The sequence below is a fragment of the Sorex fumeus genome, unplaced genomic scaffold (assembly GCF_029834395.1).
Source record: "Sorex fumeus unplaced genomic scaffold, SorFum_2.1 ptg000128l, whole genome shotgun sequence".
Classification (NCBI taxonomy): domain Eukaryota; kingdom Metazoa; phylum Chordata; class Mammalia; order Eulipotyphla; family Soricidae; genus Sorex; species Sorex fumeus.
Genome location: NW_026606185.1, coordinates 38,143,247 through 38,165,043, shown reverse-complemented (window position 1 = coordinate 38,165,043; position 21,797 = coordinate 38,143,247). Strand labels below are relative to the sequence as shown.

The following is a 21,797-nucleotide window of genomic DNA, read 5'->3' as shown; positions in this document are numbered from 1 at the left end:
ACTAGGACTAAACCCTGAGTCCTACCGGGTGTGGCAAAGAAAGAAAGAAAAACATAGAGAAAGTCTTTTAGATGGCAATAGATGGACTACCCCATCTTTGATTCCTGCAGAAGGAACCAAATTGGAGAATGGAGAACACTTTTAATTTGTGGGATTTGAAATAGGACGAAGACCTGAAGAAAGTAATGAAAATGAAACACAGTGTTTAAAAGGGAAAGCCTGAAGTTAGTGCAGTAATAAAAATGAGGGGCAAATAGTTCAAAGTGGTAGAAGTACCATTGTTAATAATGTGAAATGCTGAGAAGGTAAGGACTAACACAAGTGAATTAGATTTGACAATAGGGAAGACACATAAAGGGGTAAGAGTGAAGTCTTAAACGGGTGTGAAGAAAAATGGGGAAGTATAATTATTGTTTAATAGCTATAATTGACCTTATTATACAACTGACTGAGAAACCAAATTGGTCAGTAAGCTCTAACTTAAGTAAAAGTAACAACTTTTTCATCAAATTCTGTATCTACTTTCAACTTTTATAGCTGATCCTATGGGGGATTACCATACTTAAAATTTTTATAAATCTGTTACTAAAGTTCTTTCTTTTTGCTATTTATTTTACATCTTATTAGTTTCATATTATGGAAGATAATGACCTTGTTTTCTTGTACAACTACCTCATCACTCAGAATTCTCAATCCTCATACCATCCTCCTAATATTCTTCTAACAATTTGGGTTTAGATTAGCATTCAATGTTTGCACTATGACTAAGAAAGTTTTATTATGATTAAGAAAATATTACACATAGCTACAAATTCTAATACACTTTAAGTACATCCTTTTGTTTACTTGGACATATGAGTATTGATTTTCCTCTCTACTCAGTCTTCCTATATGACTGTCACTATTTTTCCTCTTCCCTCCCCTTTTGTTGTGATTTAGACGGCTAAAGGTAGAAGACATGCTTGGTTGTGGTGCTTGCACACTTGGTTGCAGTAAGCACTGAGGATCCTGGATCTGGTTGTAGAGTTTGCATACACCACTGTCACACAACTGGCCGCGGTGCCTGCAAATTTTTAGCAGTAGTATTTGGTGGGGATCACACCCTCCAGTGCAGTGTTGCCATAAACCTGACTGCAACATGCTGCAGATCACACACTATTTTAATGCTGAGGGTCCGGAAAAGCAGTTCACTCAGCACATGTGGGTTGTGCCAGGGATCAAACCTGCAGTTTCACACAGACAAGGCAGGCAGAACCATTGCTGAGCTCAGTGTTACTAATTTTTCCAAGAATATAAACCCCCGTTCAAAATAGATATCATCTCAAAATTCCATCCACGAGATATTCTATCAAAATCACACACACACACACCCCGACAAATACACACACACACACACACACACACACACACACACACACACACGAAGGCATTTTTGAGCTCTCTCCATCCCTCCATCAACCCCAGTCTCTGTTTAATGCTGACACCATCACCAGGGATGTTCTCAGAAATTTTCATTATTCTCACTGTTGAATCTCCTTTCTGTGATTCCTTACTTGTTTTACTCTCTTTTGGACAGACTGGGAGCCTCCTGAGAAAATATGCCTGAGAAGGAACTTTTTTTTAATACTTACATATCTAAAAGTGTCTGTATTCTCACTTTGAATGACTAAGCAGGAATTTAACTGGAGATTACTTTTAAGATTTTGATGACATTGTATACTATCTTCTGGGAAGTCTAATGCCTGGTTATTTGTTTGTTTTAGTTTTTGGTTCACGGCTAGTTAAGTTTTGGGAGTTTTTTAGGATCTTCTGTTTGACTCATATTTGGAGAAAGTCCAGATGATACTGCATCTTCATTCCTTTTGTTGAGCTTGCAAGCCAAGGGCAAGCTGTCACATCTGTGGGATATCTTTCAATCTTGGGATAGTTTCGCAAAATTAAAAAAAATAATAACTTCATTTTTTCAAATCTTGCTTTCTACAACCCTTATTAGTAGGATATATATCTTGCGGCAATTCTTAAATTTCTTTGTTTTGTGCTCTCTGGAGAGTTAACTTGCTTTTCCGAATCTTCGGCTGAATTTTCCCTATCTTTTGCAGTGACACTACTTCCACTACCCAGCCGTCGCCACACTCCAGGACGCTTTCCGGACCCGCGCGGCAGCTCCGGCCGAGACCCACACACAACTGAAGACCCACAGAACAAGGTAAGCGGAACTCTCTGAGACCTTGGACTCCAGGCTCGGCGGACCCAGGGACAGAGCTTCTCTGCTTGCTCCCACCACCACAGGTGACAAAGGGATTCTGATCGGGAGCCCCACCCTACCCTGCCCTGTCTGCTTCCATCAACCACCCAGGGATCGAATTGTGCACAGGAGACCCACCCTGCCCAGATAAATACCCCACTGGCAGACTTCCACTCTCGACACTACTTCCACTACCCAGCCGTCGCCACACTCCAGGACGCTTTCCGGACCCGCGCGGCAGCTCCGGCCGAGACCCACACACAACTGAAGACCCACAGAACAAGGTAAGCGGAACTCTCTGAGACCTTGGACTCCAGGCTCGGCGGACCCAGGGACAGAGCTTCTCTGCTTGCTCCCACCACCACAGGTGACAAAGGGATTCTGATCGGGAGCCCCACCCTACCCTGCCCTGTCTGCTTCCATCAACCACCCAGGGATCGAATTGTGCACAGGAGACCCACCCTGCCCAGATAAATACCCCACTGGCAGACTTCCACTCTCGACACTACTTCCACTACCCAGCCGTCGCCACACTCCAGGACGCTTTCCGGACCCGCGCGGCAGCTCCGGCCGAGACCCACACACAACTGAAGACCCACAGAACAAGGTAAGCGGAACTCTCTGAGACCTTGGACTCCAGGCTCGGCGGACCCAGGGACAGAGCTTCTCTGCTTGCTCCCACCACCACAGGTGACAAAGGGATTCTGATCGGGAGCCCCACCCTACCCTGCCCTGTCTGCTTCCATCAACCACCCAGGGATCGAATTGTGCACAGGAGACCCACCCTGCCCAGATAAATACCCCACTGGCAGACTTCCACTCTCGACACTACTTCCACTACCCAGCCGTCGCCACACTCCAGGACGCTTTCCGGACCCGCGCGGCAGCTCCGGCCGAGACCCACACACAACTGAAGACCCACAGAACAAGGTAAGCGGAACTCTCTGAGACCTTGGACTCCAGGCTCGGCGGACCCAGGGACAGAGCTTCTCTGCTTGCTCCCACCACCACAGGTGACAAAGGGATTCTGATCGGGAGCCCCACCCTACCCTGCCCTGTCTGCTTCCATCAACCACCCAGGGATCGAATTGTGCACAGGAGACCCACCCTGCCCAGATAAATACCCCACTGGCAGACTTCCACTCTCGACACTACTTCCACTACCCAGCCGTCGCCACACTCCAGGACGCTTTCCGGACCCGCGCGGCCGCAAGCGGCCGCGCGACACATCATAGGACACTAAATACCCATCTTCTGGAATTGTCGTACCATATTTGATAGGGTTCAAATATGGTAACACCTACAAGGGTGATTAGAGGTCACCCCAAAAGCCTCTATACCTCTCGGAAAGACTGGCAAGCTACCGAGAGTATTCCGCCCGCACGGAAGAGCCTGGCAAGCTATCCGCTGTGTATTCGATATGCCAAAACCAGTAACTACAACTGGTCTCATTCACCGGACCCTGAAGGCTTCACCGACATGGCAGCACTGAGAAGGATGAGAAAGGAGAGGCCGACAAAATCTCAAGGCCGACCTAGGCTGCCACAACGAAGGAAGACAAAAATGATCGTCTGTACTTTCAATGCACGTACGCTAGCATCAGATGCATCCATCGAGGACCTGATGGTACAAGCGCGAATGATCAAGTACGACATCATTGGTCTGACCGAGACAAGAAGACACGAATCTCACCATGCCGTTTTCGACACTGGAGAAGAATTGTTCCTCGGAACATGCGATAAAAGAGGTGTTGGAGGCATCGGTGTCCTTATCAACACAAACTTGGCCAAGAGCATTGATTCATTCGAATGCCTAACAACCCAAATCGGACGTTTACATTTGAATAGATGTGGCTCACTGCCTGCAGTTTCTATCTTCGTTGTCTACGCACCAACATCTCATTATGATGAAAGAGAAATCGAGAAGTTCTACATGGAGCTAGAGAAATTCTATAAAGAAGACCACACCTTCTACAAGATCATTGTGGGTGATTTTAATGCCAAGATAGGACCGAGAAGATCAGCTGAAGAACTTCACATCGGAACCCATGGCCTAGAATGGAACGAACAGGGTGAGAGACTGTCTGAGTTCATCATGTCGACCAAGACCATTCATGGTAACTCACAATTCCAGAAGGCAGAATCTAAACGATGGACATGGGAGTCTCCCGGTGGACGATTCCACAACGAAATAGACCACATCATATTCAATCGACGGTTTTGCCTGACTGATGTCGCTGTTGTCCCAAAATTTCGAACGGGATCGGACCACCGTCTCCTTCGTGCAAAATTCTACTTCACAGAGCGGGGAGAAAGGGCTGCAAAGTTCAAAAAGAGAACTCCCAGAACGACCACCAACTGGGAACTCTTTGGTACTATTGCGGCAACATGGGAAGATGCCATTGTTGACAACATTGACGAGGAATACGATCGACTGGTTCAGCACCTCCATGAATGTGCGAGGAACGCCAAGAGAGAGATAGCCACAAAAAGTCGCCTATCTTCGAAAACTCTTGAGCTAATTCGCCAGCGTGGTTTGGCGCATGCCTCAGGCAACCGCAAGCTAACGTCCGAGCTTGCAAAGCAGTGCAGAGATGCGATCAAGGAAGACCTCAAAGAGAGAAGAGCAGAAGTACTGGTAGATGCGGCAGAAGCCGGGAAAAGTATTCGTAACGCCCGCCTGTCCTTCGCCAACTATAAGACCAAGATGACTGCCCTCCGACGTCCTGATGGATCCATCACATCCTCCAGAACGGCAATGGAGAAGATTATCCATGACTTCTACTCAAATCTCTTTGATAGCCATGTCCACTTGCCGACATACCAAATTCCACAGGATGGGTATGTCGTTCCCAACGTTCTCCCTTCCGAAATCCGACACGCCATTTCGTCAGTAAAGAAGCAAACAGCACCCGGCCCAGACAAAGTCAGACCTGAACACCTGAAGAACCTGCCGTCAGTACTCATCAATACACTGGCTCGGCTCTTCACTCGCTACCTGTCTGAATGCAAGGTTCCATCTCAATGGAAAACCAGCAGGACCGTACTACTGTTCAAGAAGGGAGACATCCATGACATTGGCAACTATCGCCCGATCTGCCTATTGTCTGTCATCTACAAGTTGTTCACTCGAGTCATCCTGAATAGGATTGGCAGAACACTAGATGAAGGACAACCATGTGAGCAAGCAGGGTTCCGCAAAGGATTCAGCACCATCGACCATATCCACACGATAACCAAGCTCATTGAGGTTTCTCGGGAGTTCAAGATGCCGCTCTGCTTAACGTTCATTGATTTAAAGAAGGCCTTTGATTCTGTTGAGACGGAAGCGGTCATTGAAGCCCTAGCCAATCAGGGCATTCAAGCCCAATACATCAGGATCCTCCGTGAGCTGTATTGCGGATTCACTACCAGGATCTCACCATTCTACAAAGAAGTGATCGTTGATGTCAAGAGAGGGGTGCGGCAGGGTGATACCATTTCACCAAAACTCTTCAGTGCCACCCTCGAGAACATCATGCGACGACTGGAATGGGAAGGAATGGGAGTGAGGATAGATGGTCGGCAACTACACCACCTCCGCTTTGCTGATGACATTGTTTTAATAACACCAAACATCAGCCAAGCGGCACAAATGCTGGCCGACTTTGACCGTGAGTGTGGAAAGGTAGGACTACAGCTGAATCTTACGAAGACAATGTTTATGAGAAACAGCCTTGTTCCTGACGCCCCATTCGCTCTCAATGGAACGACCATCTCCGAATGCAACAGCTATGTGTACCTAGGTCGAGAGGTCAACATGACAAATGACCTGGCACCCGAGCTGCGCAGGAGGAAGAGAGTGGCTTGGAACGCCTTCAAGAACGTCGAAGAAATAGCTAAGAGGACGAAGAACCTCCTGCTCCGGGCACATCTCTTTGATTCCACTGTTCTTCCTGCATTAACATATGCCTCAGAGACCTGGGCCCTACGCAAACAAGATGAGAACGCCATTCAGGTCTCCCAAAGAAGAATAGAAAGAGCTATGCTTGGAATATCACGTTTCACTCAAATGAGAGAACGAATCCGGAGTTCTGACATCCGTCGACGATCAAGGATCAGGGACGCTGTCTCATTTGCCAAGGTGTCGAAAATCAGATGGGCTGGTCACGTAATGAGATTTAAAGACGACCGTTGGACTAGAGCTGTTACTGATTGGATTCCACGGGATGTCAAGAGACCGCGTGGCCGCCCACCTACCAGATGGTCAGACTTCTTTGTCAAGGTCATGAACGATCGGTTTGAGGCCCTCCATGTTCCCGGAGCGAAGAGATGCCATTGGGCTACACTAGCACGCGACAGGGACAAATGGAGACGTTACTGGCGCCCGCTCGAGCAAATCGACGACTAACGGGAAGTTAAGTGATTAAGTGATTTGCAGTTTTAATTTTTAGGAAATCATTTTTATTTTCTAGATTTCTTCACTAAGTCCTCCAGGAACCGAAATTTTCTTTATTTTCTTTCCAGTAACTTAAATTTTTTTTTTAGTTGTCTTCAATTTCTTGTTTCCCTAAATTCCTTTATTGATTTATTTACACCCAACCATGTTCAGAGCTTACTCATGGCTCTGCACTCAGGGATCATTCTTGGTGGACTTGGGGGACTATAAGGGGTCCCAAAGATCGAACCCAGGTTGGCTACATGCAAGGCAAACACCCTAACCACCTATAATCTCTCTAGCCCCCACTTTACTTTTTAATTTAATTATTATTATTATTTTACTTTTTGGGTCACACCTGGCGATGCACAGGGGTTATTCATGACTCTGCACCTAGGAATTACGCCTGGTGGTGCTTGGGGGACCATATGGGATGCTGGGAATTGAATCTGGGTCAGTGACATACAAGGCAAACAACCTACCGGCTGTACTATCACTCCAGCCCCCCTTTCTTTCTCTTTTTTTTTTTTGTCTCTTTCATATTGGTGACATTTCTCAAACTAAGATCTACTGATCCCTTTCACTAAAAGCTGAGTGGAAGCTGGGCTGGGGTGGAGGCAGTGGGGTTGATTAGTAGAACTTCCAGAGAGTCATGTGCTCAGCCATATTTAATAATCTTCATCTCTTAGGAAGGTATGCCATTCCACCTAGTCTCATCTGGTAATAATATACAGAGCTACTGTAAGAATAAAGGGCTAGTGTTAGAATTAAGAAAAAAGACAGTAAAAATAATTGTGGCTGGTTATTTAACAGTGACTGATTTATAGAAAATTACCCTGTGAATGTGCTACTTTTATTTTTTAACCTTTGTTTTTGTTTTTTAGGTTTTTTTTTTTTTTAAGTTTTTGCACCACAGCCTGCTGTGCTCAGGGCTTACTCCTGGCTGTGCTTGAGGAATCTCTCCTGGCAGGGTTTTGAGGACTATATGTGGTGCCTGGGATGGAACCCAGGTCAACCGCGAGCAATGCAAGAGTCCTTCCCTCTGTACTGTCATTCAGCTCCCAAACCCTTTTTTAAACTTTATCAGATTACTTTTCAGTAGTGCCTTCACATGCTTTGCTCTCATAATTCTCTTCCCCATAAGCAACTGCAAACTCTGAAACATTGTGTGCAAGTGTGTTGGGGGTGGGAAGGGGATGGGGAGTCCCCATCTATTTTTTTCCCCATTGGATAAAATAGAAGTGGGTAAGAGAACAAGAAACTTTTTTTCTTTCCTTGTTTCAGATGAAGTTACTTTCATTACGAGGAAAAAATATTCTAAGCAGTTCCCGTGAAAAAGGACCGCATGAGTACGTTTCTGAGAGCAACTGGGAAAACATTTTTCTTGCTTGGAGGACAGTGAGACAGTAACCAGAGAAAACCAACTTGGAGAAAACAATACTCATGCAACAAGTATGGCACAAGGTTTAGTCAAACCCAGTCTTTATTTTATACCAGGGAACCATACAGGAGAAAAACCAAGAGGGCAGAAAGCCGTTAGCAGATCTCCCAACGTAGAAAGAAACTACGTGATAGAAGGAAAGACTTGGGGGGCTGGGAGGGGTAGCAACCCCGTAGTCAGAGCCTGACCCTTATTCAGCATCAGCCACGGACCCCACTGGGAACTGTCAGGATTGAAGGAATCTGTCCCAGTTTGGCTCTTCGTGATCACCACAGAATCCACATTGCGGGGGTGTGGGTCCGCCTCAACTTGTTTGAGAAAACGGTTTGTTCTGAGAATCTCAGGCGGTCTTTGTGTTAGAAACGTGGGCCCAGCGGTCAATTAAAAACATCTCCGCTCACAGCTGTGCTGTTCAAGGACGTGCTAATGTCTACAACTTCAGTATTAAAACTCAAAGAAGCTCTATTAAAATGTGGCTAGAAATCCCAGCTCCGTGGTACTCGGAGCAGAGCTCGTCGGGTGTCGCCGGTGTCCACCGGCCGCGGGAATTGGGCTGTCCGGGAAGGCGTTTCCAGACACGCCGCGCCACGGGGGTGGAGAGACGTCAGGAACCAGGTCCGACCGGTAGAGGCCGGCCTCGGCCTCCCAAGAGAGAAGGGGCCTCCTGAGGGGCCGGCGGTGAGGCGTCAGCGTGTCTAGCCTCAGCAGCTCAGGACCCATGGGAGGAAAACGCTTAGAAAGGGCTGGAATCTTAGTGACCTTGGGCAAAGTCCCTGGGCCACCGAGTTCATTTTCTGCAAAATGGGGAGACGTTTTTTTTTCTGGGTTCATGAGCGAATGCCTGAGATCCTGTGAGGAAAAGTGCCTGGGCACACAACGGCGGCGTAGCTGCGGCGGGACTGAGCCGCCGGGGTCTCCCAGCCCACCTCCTCCTCCTCTTCAGGCACCTAGGGGGAGCGCCGGCTCGTCTCCAAGGCAACCGCGCCCGGGCCCCGCCTCCGGCCCCGCCCCCAGGCCCGCCCGGACCGGAAGCAGCTGCCGGCGGGGCGCGAAGCTGGTGCGCCCCAGACGCCGCCGGGTCGCCTTCCCCCGCCGTGAGGTGAGAAGCGGCGTCCGCGAGCGCGAAGTGCGGGGGAGGGGCGCGGCCGAAGCGCCCCCTCTAGTCACAGCGCCCCTCTCAGTGCCCTCGCGGCGCTGCCTCCTGCAGGCGCCTCTCCCCAGAGAGCTCCCTGGGCTCAGGGCGTCCGCGCAGCTCTCGGGGTCCCGCCGAGTGGGGGCGTTGGGGGAGCAGTCGGGGGTGTGGAGTGGAGGGCGTCCGAGCGTCCCCTCTCTCTGCTTAGACCCCTGGATCGGGGTTCTGGGTGCAACCGCCCCTCCTGGGTGCAAACAGGATCCTCGGGAGTTGTTGGGGGGGGGGGGCGGGGGGGAACTGGTGCAGAAAAGGCTGAGCGCGTGCTCATCCCCGGGACTGCAGTGTTGGGTCCCTCAGTGTAAGCCCCCAGACCCCCAGCCCTCGCCAGACCCGCGGCTTCTCTCGTTCCTGTCCCAGGCTTCTCTCGTTCCTGTCCCATCCCTTAGCGCCCAGGTGTGTCCCGGGGCCCACCAGCCAACCGACCGTTGGGTGCTCGGCCGCCGGTGCTTGACCGGGCGCGGCCCCTATGCCATGGGTCTCGTTCCCAGAGCTCATTCAGAGCCGGTGCAGCCTTCCCGAAAATACCCTTAGCAGGCTGCTTTGTCTGTTTTTTAAGATTTAAGTGAGTTTTCATTTATTAAGGTGAAAAGAGCTAGACACCGCTCTACACTGCATATTCCTGCTGGACTATCCGCTAATTTTTTCAGTCGAAAAGATGAAAAAACGGGTGCAATCATTATGTGAAGCTTAAAAATAAAAACCACCTTGTGCCAGTATATTTAAAAACCGGGTGCTGCAGTTAGATTCAGTAGTGAAATGATGCTGCTGCTGCTGATGCTGTGAAATATGTAAATTGTCTTGTCTGCTGTTAACACTGCAGCATTGTATAAGGTTATCATTTTGCTTCCCACCCCTTGCTGAAGTGAAATGGAGGGGAAGGGGTTGGAGGTGGGAATGGTAGAACAGATAAAGCAAAAAGATAGAGGCCCCGTGTACGGTTTGTAAAGGTCCTCAGTTACTGCTGATGAATGAAAGTGGCACAAAGAAAAGTGGCTTTCCACCTTCTTCCTGCTACCAAGTTACTGCCTCAAGGAAAAATTGCCTTTCATAACTGATTGCTGGATACAATGAATTGTGAATTGATAATCAGGGATCTCTTCGAATAGTGTTTGGGGCACCAACTAGGGAGCTGGGGATCAAACTTGGGTCAGATACAATCAAGGCAAGCGTCCTACCTGCAGTACTCTCACTCCAATCTGAAACAATATTATACAGTAAAAATATAGTTAAGTAAGCATAGATGTTACAGATAGGAAGTATAAGTATGAAAATGTATAGGTAAATAAATTTAGATGAAGTGATATGCAATTACTTTTTATTAATGACTGGTTCCTTTAATATCAAAATAATTGTCAGAACAATTAGTAAATGCTTGTTTAAAAAGCCACACAAAAGTACTTCTGTCAGGAGACTCTTTCTTAGATCTCTTTGCAACAGGCTAGATAAAATTAATTAACTCTTTGAACCTACATTAGAGTCCTAGTTTTTTTCAGGCTCTCTTATTCTCCTGGAGCTCCTGTGTAGTCCTCCTGTGATCTCTTGTAAGGATAATTTTGAGGGAAAAAAATAGGAATTAACTACTGCATATGAATTAATGAGTCATGGCTCTTTGAGTCTCTTAAGGAAGTTTCCCTCGAAAGCGTGGTTTTTGTTAAAATTAAGGCTGTCCTTACTATTTATTTTTATGCTTTATGCTATTTATTTTTTATGTTTTTTTGAAAGCGTGGTTTTTGTTAAAAGTACGTCTGTCCTTACTATTTATTTTTATGCTTTATACTATTTATTTTTATGCTTCTAACTCTAGTTGTATCATTTTAAGTATTTGTCTTTCTACTTGTTTCTTTAATTGTATTTAAGGAGTGTTCATAGTGTTTCGCCTCCTTAAAGATTAAAATTCCCTGCTTCTGAGCGGTTCCCAATCAAGTATCCACAAAAGTGAGAGACTCACCAACTCTTCACCCACAAACTTCAGAGGATCCTGACAGTGCTCTGGTTGTGAAGATGGAGCAGGAAAAACAGACCTTTGAGCTGAACTCTAACCTCCGCTCAAGCCACTGCTATAGCCCAGAAACGTTTCGCCAGAGGTTCAGGAGGTTTGGCTACCGGGATTCTTCTGGGCCCCGTGAGGCCCTGAGTCGGCTCCGGGAGCTGTGTCATGGGTGGCTGAGGCCAGAGGCGCACAGCAAGGAGCAGATCCTGGAGCTGCTGGTGCTGGAACAGTTCTTGGCCATCCTTCCGGAGGAGCTGCAGGCCTGGCTGCTGGAGCAGCGGCCAGAGGATGCTGAGGAAGCCGTGAGTCTGCTGGAGGAGCTCGAACGGGAGCTGGATGAACCGAGTTCACAGGTAAGGAGCAGCCTGGGGCCTGGAGATTAGGCCGAGTCCCTACCACTGGCCTGCCTTTCTGGTAGAGTTCTCTCGCACTCTTCTCCTAATTAGCACCCCCAGATGTGTGAGGGGCCTGGTAAATGTGCTCCTTGCCATGCCAGAAAACTGGGTCCTGCTTCCCCCCTCCCGTATTGTTGTTGTTTTGTTTTTTGTTTGTTTGTTTGGTTTTGCTTTTTGGGTCACACCTGGCGATGCTCAGGGGTTAGTCCTGGCTCTGCACTCAGGAATTACTCCTGGTGGTGCTAGGGGGACCATATGGGATGCTGGGAATTGAACCCGTGTTGGCTGCGTGCAAGGCAAACACCCTACCCACTGTGCTGTCACTCCAGCTCCCATCTCACTCCCTTTTTCTGTGTTGCAGAGTGTTTTTCACAGTTTCTTCTTTGTTATTTTTCTCCTGAAGTCCCAACCCCACCTTTCTCTAGCCTCAGCTATACCTGTTTCTAGGTCATTTTGGGACAAAAAGAGGACATGCCTGCAGAGAAGCTATCACCTTGCAACTTAACTCTGGAGCTACCAGGCAGCCAGCTCAAGCCTGAAAAGGAGCAGCTGGGAGCATCCAAAGAGCTGCAGTCCTTAGGAGAAAATGGTGAGCTGGATTCAGTTTGGTGCTGGGTGGTGAACTATGCCTCACAGCCCACCACACTTCTTTTGGCTTCTTAGAAGTCTCACGTTTCCTCTCCTACCTTGTTCCCACAACAGTGGAAACTTCACTGAGGAATATTCTCAGTGTTTTCTTGTTTCTCATATTTTAAAAGAACCTTCAGGGACCAGAGCAATACGACAGCAAATAGGATGCTGCCTTGCACATAGCTGACCCAAGTTCAATCCCCAGCATTCCAAATGGTCCCCTGAGCCCTCCCAGGAGTGATCCCTGAGTGCAGAGCCAGGTTTAAGCCCTGAGCATTGCTAGATGTTACCAAAACAACAACATCAACAGCAGCAACAGCAAAACCCTTTAGATTTTAACATTTTTTACATAACCTTCAAGAGGATTTGTCATTACTACAAACCATTGAAAGAAAACTCATATGACTGAAGCAGAAACAGTTCAGTCCACTATGACTTCCTCTCAGCCTTAGTCCCACCTGTTACCTTTATGTAGCATTTCAGTTCCTTCTGAGAAACCCTACTGATCTCCATTATTATTTTCTGTTAAGTCTTGTTCAGTTACTCAGGAGGATCTGTTTTCAGTATCACCTATATTGTATGCATAAGCTCTCATGGTGCATTAAGTATGTTTGTGTAAGTTTTGCTACTCTGTCCCATTCAAAATTGACTTCTGTTGCTCTTAGCATCACTTTTATAGGATTCCAGATGGCTGACATAACAATTGCTCCCATATTAAAAATTCAAAATAACAATGATAAATACTATGGGGGAAAAGTAAAGCAGAGTAAGGGTGAGAGAGAGGGACAGTCCTTATCAATTAGAGTGGTAGTAAAGGTCTCAGGAACGTTACATTTGAGCTAAAAATGTTTAGGATCTTTCTGGATAGAATGTGAACCAGTGATGAAGAGGAAAATTAACTCCAGTTGAGAGAATTTTTCTTGACTATTTCATCATTCCAGGATCACGGGAAAAAGAAAGAGAATACAAAAATTTAGAGAGCGTTTTTAGATTTTAGAAAATAGGCTCTTTGCATTTATGGGCTCTTTAGAAATGATTTCTCACTCTAGGCAAATATATTTCTCTAGGAGGCTTGTACTGGGCACTTAACACCTCCAATATAATAGATAATTTCTGAGTTAGAGGGCAAGTGAGTCTTTTCACATGCTACCAAGAAAGGGATGAAAAATGTCCCAGCCTCAGAAACTGTGTAGTGGTGACAGCAGAATTGATAAGTGACCTCAAATCCTGGTACTGGGCTCCAGGTGCTGGTGAGATCCATGTTCACCCTGTGAATGTACTCACATAAGTTTTCCTGGGTATTTTTTTGTCTGTTTTGTTTTGGGGCCACACTTGGGTGTGCTCAGCTCTTACTCCTGGTTCTGTGCTCCTGGCTCTGTGCTCAGAGATCACTCCTGATGGGGCTTAGGGGACCATATGTGGTGTGGGGTATCAAATCAGAGTGGGCTTCTTACAAGGCAAAAACCTAACCTCCATGTACTCTCTGTCCCCTTGCTCTACCTTTTTAAAATTTTTTTTAATTAAAGAACTGATTTACAAGGTTGATAGTTGAGTTTTAGGCATATGATATTTCAACATCACCACCAGTGTCAACTTCCCTCCAGCAGTATTCCCATATTCCTTCCTCACCCCCAAACTCTGCCCAATCCTACCTGCCAGTTTGACAGACACATTACAAAGTTCCAGTGTTTTCAGCTTAGATCTCATGTTTGCAGTGTTGTTGAGCCTGTATTTTGGATAGATGACTATATTACATACATCAGGATCCTTCGTGAGCTCTATTGCGGATTCACTACCAAGATCTCACCATTCTACAAAGAAATAATCATCCATATCAAGAGAGGGGTTCGGCAGGGTGATACCATTTCACCAAAACTCTTCAGTGCCACCCTCGAGAACATCATGCGACGACTGGAATGGGAAAGCATGGGAGTGAAGATAGATGGTCGGCAACTACACCACCTCCGCTTTGCTGATGACATCATTCTAATAACACCAAACATCAGCCAAGCGGCACAAATGCTGAACGACTTTAACCATGAATGTGGAAAGGTCGGACTACAGCTGAATCTTATGAAGACAATGTTTATGAGAAACAGCCTTGTTCCTGACGCTCCATTCACTCTCAATGGAACCACCATCTCCGAATGCAACAGTTATATATACCTAGGTCGAGAAATCAACATGATGAATGACCTGGCACCTGAGTTACGCAGGAGGAAGAGAGCAACTTGGACTGCCTTCAAGAACGTTGAAGAAATAACTAAAAGGACAAAGAACCTCCAGCTACGAGCACATCTCTTTGATTCCACTATTCTTCCTGCATTAACATATGCCTCAGAGACCTGGACCCTACGAAAACAGGATGAGAACGCTATTCGGGTCTCTCAAAGAGGAATCGAAAGAGCTATGCTTGGAATATCACGATTCACTCAAATGAGAGATAGAATCCGGAGTTCTGATCTTCGTCAATGCTCAAGAATCAGGGACGCTGTCTCATTTGCCAAGACATCAAAAATCAAATGGGCTGGACACGTAATGAGGTTTACAGACAACCACTGGACTAGAGCCATTACTGATTGGATTCCACGGGACATCAAAAGATCACATGGACGCCCACCTACAAGATGGTCAGACTTCTTCATCAAGACCCTGAATGATCGGTTTGAGGCTCTGCATGTTCCTAGAACGAACAGATACCATTGGGCTATGCTAGCACGCAACCGGGATGAATGGAGACGTTACTGGCACCTGCTCGAGTAAATCGATGAATAATGGGGATTAAGTGATTAAGTGATTAAGTGACTATATTACTCTCCCATATTATCAGTATAACTGAAGCCCTGATGCCTGTTCACCCATTACTTTCCATTCTCTTCTCGCGCCACCCCCCCTTGATTTTTTTCCTCCTCTGCCCTTCTCTAAACACCAGGTCAAGGGTGATCTAGGCATCCCTCCTTTACTATAATATATTTCCTCATCCAGTATTCTATATACTACATATAAGTGAAATCATCCTATGTTTGTCTTTCTTCTTCTGGCTTACTTCACTCAATATGATATCTTCCAGTTCCATCCAGGTTTCAGCAAGTTGTGTGACTTCATCATTCTTTGCAGCTGTATAGTATTCCACCGTGTATATGTACAGCATCTTCCTACTCCATTCATCTATCATTGGACACGTAGGTTGATTCCACATCTTAATTGTACTGAGTATAGCAGTGAGTAATGGTGTGTGTATATGTCCTTTTGAGAGAGTGTTTTTATGTCCTGGGGCTAGAAACCCAGAATTTCTGGGTCATATGACAGTTCAATTTAAAGTTTACTGAGAACTCCACATACTGTTTTTCGCAAGGGTTGTACCAGGTGATATTACAACCATCAGTGGATGAGTTTTCACCACATCCCCACCAGCACGGATTGATCCTACTATTTTTGATATATGCCATTCTTACTGGTGTGAGGTGGTATCTCATTGTCCTCTTGATTTGTATTTCTCTGATGATGAGTGATGCTGAGTACTTTTTTCTACTTTTTCTAGGAAGATGTGCCTACCAGCCATCTTCTTATTTCCTCTGAGAAGTAACTATTCATTTTCTCTCCCTATTGCCTGGTAGTTTTTTTTTTAATTTCTTTTTTGTGGATCTTTGTGAATGTTTTATATATCCTAGATATTAAACTTTTATCTGATGTGTTCAATACAAACATTTTTTCCAATTCAGATAGCTGCCTTTTAGTATTAACCCATGTGTCTTGGTGGGTTTTGGGTTTTTTTTTGGGGGGGGGAATGGGTTGCCATGCACAAACTTTTAATTTAATGTAGTCCCGTGTTGTACGAACGTTTGGTTAGGCAGTCTGAGGCACTGAGACAATGAATGCCAGAGAAATTATTTTTCATGGAGGATCACAGGACTCATTCAGATCTTGTGACCAATATTATTGACTTTTCTAGAGCCTGGAAGAGTGTTGTCTGAATTTGGATGGGGAATGCATTGAATATACATAATAGTTTAGGTGGGATAATCATTTTAGTAATATTTTTTTTCCAATCCGTGAGTGTGGGATATTTTTCCATTTCCTAAGATGGTCTCCTTTCCCTTTCTTGAGTGATTTAAAGTTAAAGTTTAAACTTCTTAAAGTTATGGTACAGATCACTCACATCTTTTGTTAAGCCAATTCTAAAATTCTACATCTTTTGTTAAGCTGATTCCAAGATATTTGGGGAAACTATTTTAAATGGGATAGACTCCTTGATTGCTTTTTCCTCTGATTCATTCATTGTACATAAAAATGTGACCTATTTTTGTGTATTGACTTTATAGCTGCCCACTTTGCTATACCGGCTTATTGTTTCTAGGGGCTTTTTTGCAGACTCTTTAGGGTCTTCTATGTATATCATCATGTCATCTGCAAATCATGATAATTTGAGTTCTTTTTCAATTTGAATTACTCTGATTTGTTTTTCTTGTCTGATTGCTGTAGTGAGAGCTCCTAATATTATGTTGAATAAAAATGTACAGAGTGAACATCCACGCCTTATACTTCATCTTAACCATTAAGAATGATATTGGTATAGTCTTATTGTAGATGTCCATTATCTTGAGGAAAGTTCCTTCCACCCCTCTCTTGTTGATAGTTTTTATCATTAATGGATGTTGGATCTTGTCAAAGACTTTCTCTGCATCAATTGATATGATCCTATGATTTTTATCATTCTTTTTACTAATGTAGTGTATTACATTAATTGATTTGCATATATTGAAGTATCCTTGCATCCCTTAGATGAATCTCATTTGATCAGGGTGTATGATTTTTTTTTTCTGATATGTTGTTAGATTCGGTTAGCTAAGATTTTGTTAAGGATTTTTACATTGATATTGATCAGGGAGATTGGTCTGAAATTTTCTTTTCTGGAAGTGTCTGTCTGCTTTGGGTATTAGTGTAATGTTAACTTCAGAGAAGAATTCCTGTGTCTTTAATATTTTGTAAGAGTTTAAGGAGTAAGGGGAGTAAATCTTATTTGAAGGTTTTATAGAACTCATTGGTGAAGCCATCTGCACCAAGACTTTTATTCTTCGGGGGGAGATTCTTAATTACTGTGTTAATTTCATTACTTGTGATAGGCTGGTTTAAACTATTTCCTTCTCACTCAGCTTTGGAAGATTCTGTAACTCTAAGAATCTACCCATTTCTTCTTGGTTCTCCAACTTAAGAGCAAAAAGTTGTTCATAGTAACCTCACTATATTTTATTTTATTTATTTATTTTTTAAGTAAACAGATTTTATTTAGAGGGTTTTTGAAGGGAAGGAGGAAAGGGAAAGTGGGAGAGAGTGGAGAGTAAGAGAGACTGAGCAACGCGCTCAAGAGAGAATGTGGGCTCCTCCAACGGTGAAGAGAGCCCCTATACATACCCCAGCATTAGAAAGGAAGGCAAAAAAGTACAGAGCTCAAGAGGGGAGTTACGGGTGACACATGTGCTCAGGCACCGTCTGTGCTTGGCCACGTGGGTGCAAGCAGCACATGGGCTCGGGCGGCACATGTGCCACCCTCACTATATTTTAAATTTCTGAAGGATCCGTTGTAATTTCTCCCCTTTCATCTGATCCAATTTATATGAACATTATTTTTCCTTGTGAATCTAACTAAAGGTTAATCTCTCATTTATTTCTTTCAGAGAAGGAGCTTCTGGTTTTATTGATTCTTTGAATTGCTGTCTGGGTTTCTGTGTTGTTGATTTCTGCTCTTGTTTTTACTATTTCTCTCCTTTGGATTTGTTTATTGTTCCTTCTCCAGATTTTCAAGATGTGTGATTTGTGTTGATTTGGACTTTTCCTTCTCTCTTGATGTAGGCCTACATTATGTGAATTTCCACCTTACTACAGACAAGTTTTGCTATATCCCATAGATTTTGGTAGCTTATGTCTTTATTTTCATTATTTTCAAAGAATCTTTTAATTTCTTCCTTGATTTCCTCTCCTTCTGTATGTGTTAAAAAGATGCATAGGAGTATGAAAACAGAAAGCAGTCAGGAATCTACAGTAGAAAACAGAATGAGGATAATATGTAAGGAAACATGGTCATTTCTATGGCTGTTACATGGTTTTTGTGCTACTGTGACCATGTCCTGTCAAAGCTTCTGCAGCTCGTGACCTTGGTCTCTTTTTGATAATAATGATTAGACATTGGGATGACTTTAGAGTTTGAGTTCACAAAAAATGAAATTGTGGAGAATTTGTGTTTTAATAATAAAATTTTAAATATGATAATAGAATTTATAAAATAAATGAATTTGTGTATGATATGATGGGTTTGATCCCTGATGTAGTAGTACTGTACTGTACTGTCCTCCCATTGTTCATCTATTTGCTCGAGCAGGCTCCAGTAATGTCTTCATTGTGAGACTTGTTACTGTTTTTGGCATGTTGAATATGCTATGGGGAGCTTGCCAGGCTCTCCAAGAGGGACAGAGGAATCAAACCTGGATCGGCTGCGTGCAAGGCAAACGCCCTACCCGCTATGCTGTAGCTCCAGTCCTTGACCCCTGATACCACCACCAAAAAAAAAAAAAAAAGCACTGTAGCACTGTCCTCCTGTTGTTCATCAAGTTGCTCGAGCAGGCCCAATAACATCTCCATTGTGTGACTTGTTACTGTTTTTGGCATATTGAATATGTCATGGGTAGCTTATCAGGCTTTACCATGTGGGCAAGATAATTTGAGACAGAATCCCTACCATATACATGTAATTATTTCTACTTAAAACATGAATAACGTCATACAACTAGTAAAGTACATGGAAGAGAAGTTTTTCAATACCTGGCAATACATAACAGAGAACCAGGAGTCAGTCCAGAGCACTGCTGCGTGTGGTCCAAAAATACAACAGAACAACGGTCTTCCCATCGTTCATCAATTTGCTCGAGCAGGCCCAGAAACGTCTCCATCATGAGACTTGTTGTTACTGTGTTTGGCATATCAAATACGTCACGGGTAGCTTGCCAGGCTCTGCCGTGCGGGCAAGATACTCTCGGTAGCTTGCTGGGCTCTCCGAGAGGGGTGGAGGAATTGAACTCGAGTCGGCCATGTTGGCCGCTTGTAAGGCAAATGACCTACTGCTGTGCTAAAGAACAGATTTTTTTTTAATATGAGGTATTTTGCTGCCATTAGTTGACATGTTAGTTGGCCTAATCTATAATTCTGCCTTTTTTTTTCCTTTTTGGCTTTTTTGTGTCACACCCAGCAGTGATGCTCAGGGGATACTCCTGGTGTTGCTCCAGGAGCCATATGGAATGCTGAGGATCAAACCTGGGTTGGCTGTGTGCAATGCAGATGCCCTATTCATTGTAACATTGCTCTGCCCCCCCTCCTTTTTTCTTTAGTGATGCTTTTGTACTGAATTTCGTTTACTACTTCTAGGTTTTGTTTCTCTCCTTTCTGTTGTTCCTCTGCTGCTCCACTCATTTTTCATCTTTATAAACCTTTTCCCCAGACTTTTAAAATTCTTTGGTATACTTTGTACCCCTGCTCACCATTCTGTCTTATTCTTTGATTCTTTTCATCTTTGTAGTTAATTAACTTCTTGGTATATACACCTTTCTCTTTTGCCTCGTGATCATCTAAATGTTTTCTGCTTTATCCTCTATCCTCTTCATTTTGGCACTATTTGGAAACAGACCACCCTCTAATATCATTTGAGTCATTCTGAACAGACAACTGGTGACACTTTACTTACTATGTATTATTTCAGATAAAGACAGAACCATCAATGAGAAATCCCCTTTAAGACAAAAGGATTCTTCAGGCATAGAACTACATTATGTGTCTACCACCCTTCATAAGAATACTTCTCAGAATTTCACAGATAGAAGAATCTGTGAACAAAATGGCAGGTTTGAAAGAAGACAAGGAACCACTACTCGAAAAAAACAACACAAGTGTGATGAATGTGGTAAAATCTTTAGTCAGAGCTCAGCCCTTATCCTACATCGGAGAATCCACAGTGGAGAAAAGCCTTATGCATGTGATGAGTGTGCAAAGGCTTTTAGCCGAAGTGCAAGCCTGATTCAGCATCGAAGAATTCACACTGGGGAAAAACCTTACAAGTGTCATGACTGCGGGAAAGCATTTAGCCAAAGCTCAAATCTTTTCAGACATAGAAAAAGACATAATAGAGAAAAGGTCCCATCAGTGCAGTGAGGTAATGATAGCATTTACTCAGAGCTTCTTTGACAAGAAATAAGATCCATGAAACAAACTGTAGTATAAATCAGTGGTTCCAATGGGAACCAGTTTTCTTTCAAGGGTTATAAGAGCCACAGGAAAGAATGTCAAATATCTTGTCTGCATTGTTTTGCTTTTCATCTTACCGATGCAGTGTCAATAAAAGTGCTCAAGATTCTAAAGCTTAGTTCAGATTTCCATCCTGAGGGCAGCTCTTGAAAATAATTCTGACATTTTCTACTATTTCTATTATTAATATAAAAATGAAGTAATATATTCCCTTTTCGACAAATATATTTTCCTCCTTGAGGAAAGTGAGAGTTGCTTAGTATGAAAAGGGTTATTGCTTTCATTTCATAACCTGAGCATTGAAGTTCTCAGATTAAAAGTTAAACCACTTTTTAAAGTTTCCCATTTTTTTTCTGTTGTCCCATTAAAAATTTGAGATTGGGGAGTTGGAATTTCAAAAGAATATGGGCCTCACGATTTAGGGTGAAATGTTCTTATCAGGGAGCAGGTGAATAAAGGGACTCAATCTCATGAAAATTCACAAGAGCATACACTTATTGATGAAGTTAAGTAATTTCCCTTTTAGGGGAAAAGGAGTCTCCTTCACAACGTGATTTGGAAATAATTCGGTAAGAACATTACATCTACATGTCTTCAGAAAGTTGCCTAAACACAGGAATGTTCTCATAATTAATAATATCTGTGAGCTTACATAAGACTTTAAGTAAGACTGGAATACAATTATTGACAAGGGTAGTGTGTAATGGAGACATTTATATGAAAAAGGAAACTCATAATAGCTAATAAATATCCTTCAGTGTTGTCATGGTCCCTTTTCTGTTATATATCGTCTGAATATGTCTCAGGCAACACAGGACAATCTATCAGATATTAAGCTTTCATGATAACACTAGATTTCTAGTCAGTCACCTGAGATTGGATTTCAGTGGTCTTGTACAAATGAGGCAATGATTGAATATAAGGGATCCTCCAAAAGTTTACCCCTACTTAACTCAGTCAGACCCCTTGGTTACATGTAAAATGCCTGGTTTGTATATTAAAATTATTCAGATGATGTGCAGCATAAGGTTTCCTTTTCCAGTGATTCTTAATAAAAAACAGTACAAAACTCTCAGTTACTTGTTTCCCATGTGACTACAATTGGTTAACTACTACTAGTTAACCAATCACTGTCACTGTCACTGTCCTCCTGTTGTTCATCGATTTGCTTGAGCGGGCTCAGTAACATTGTGAGTCTT

General features: G+C 44.0%; 1 protein-coding gene across 1 annotated transcript; it reads left to right on the top strand.

Annotated features, from left to right (window-relative positions):
* Window positions 1–8,931: 8,931 nt before the first annotated feature.
* Window positions 8,932–20,539, top strand: LOC130045529 (zinc finger protein 396-like). The gene is made up of 4 exons (XM_056138451.1): window positions 8,932–9,228; window positions 11,269–11,637; window positions 12,127–12,268; window positions 20,057–20,539. The coding sequence occupies exons 1-4, from the start codon at window positions 8,932–8,934 to the stop codon at window positions 20,503–20,505; spliced, it is 1,257 nt and encodes a 418-aa protein (XP_055994426.1). The 3' UTR covers window positions 20,506–20,539.
* The last annotated feature ends 1,258 nt before the right edge of the window (window positions 20,540–21,797 follow it).

Bases quoted from the DNA above. Each gene is read 5' to 3' on its own strand.
- LOC130045529 (XM_056138451.1), top strand. From the start codon at position 8,932: ATGAGCGAATGCCTGAGATCCTGTGAGGAAAAGTGCCTGGGCACACAA. The intron at 9,229-11,268 runs GTGCGGGGGAGG...CAAACTTCAGAG, and splicing joins GCGGCGTCCGCGAGCGCGAA to GATCCTGACAGTGCTCTGGT. The intron at 11,638-12,126 runs GTAAGGAGCAGC...ACCTGTTTCTAG, and splicing joins TGGATGAACCGAGTTCACAG to GTCATTTTGGGACAAAAAGA.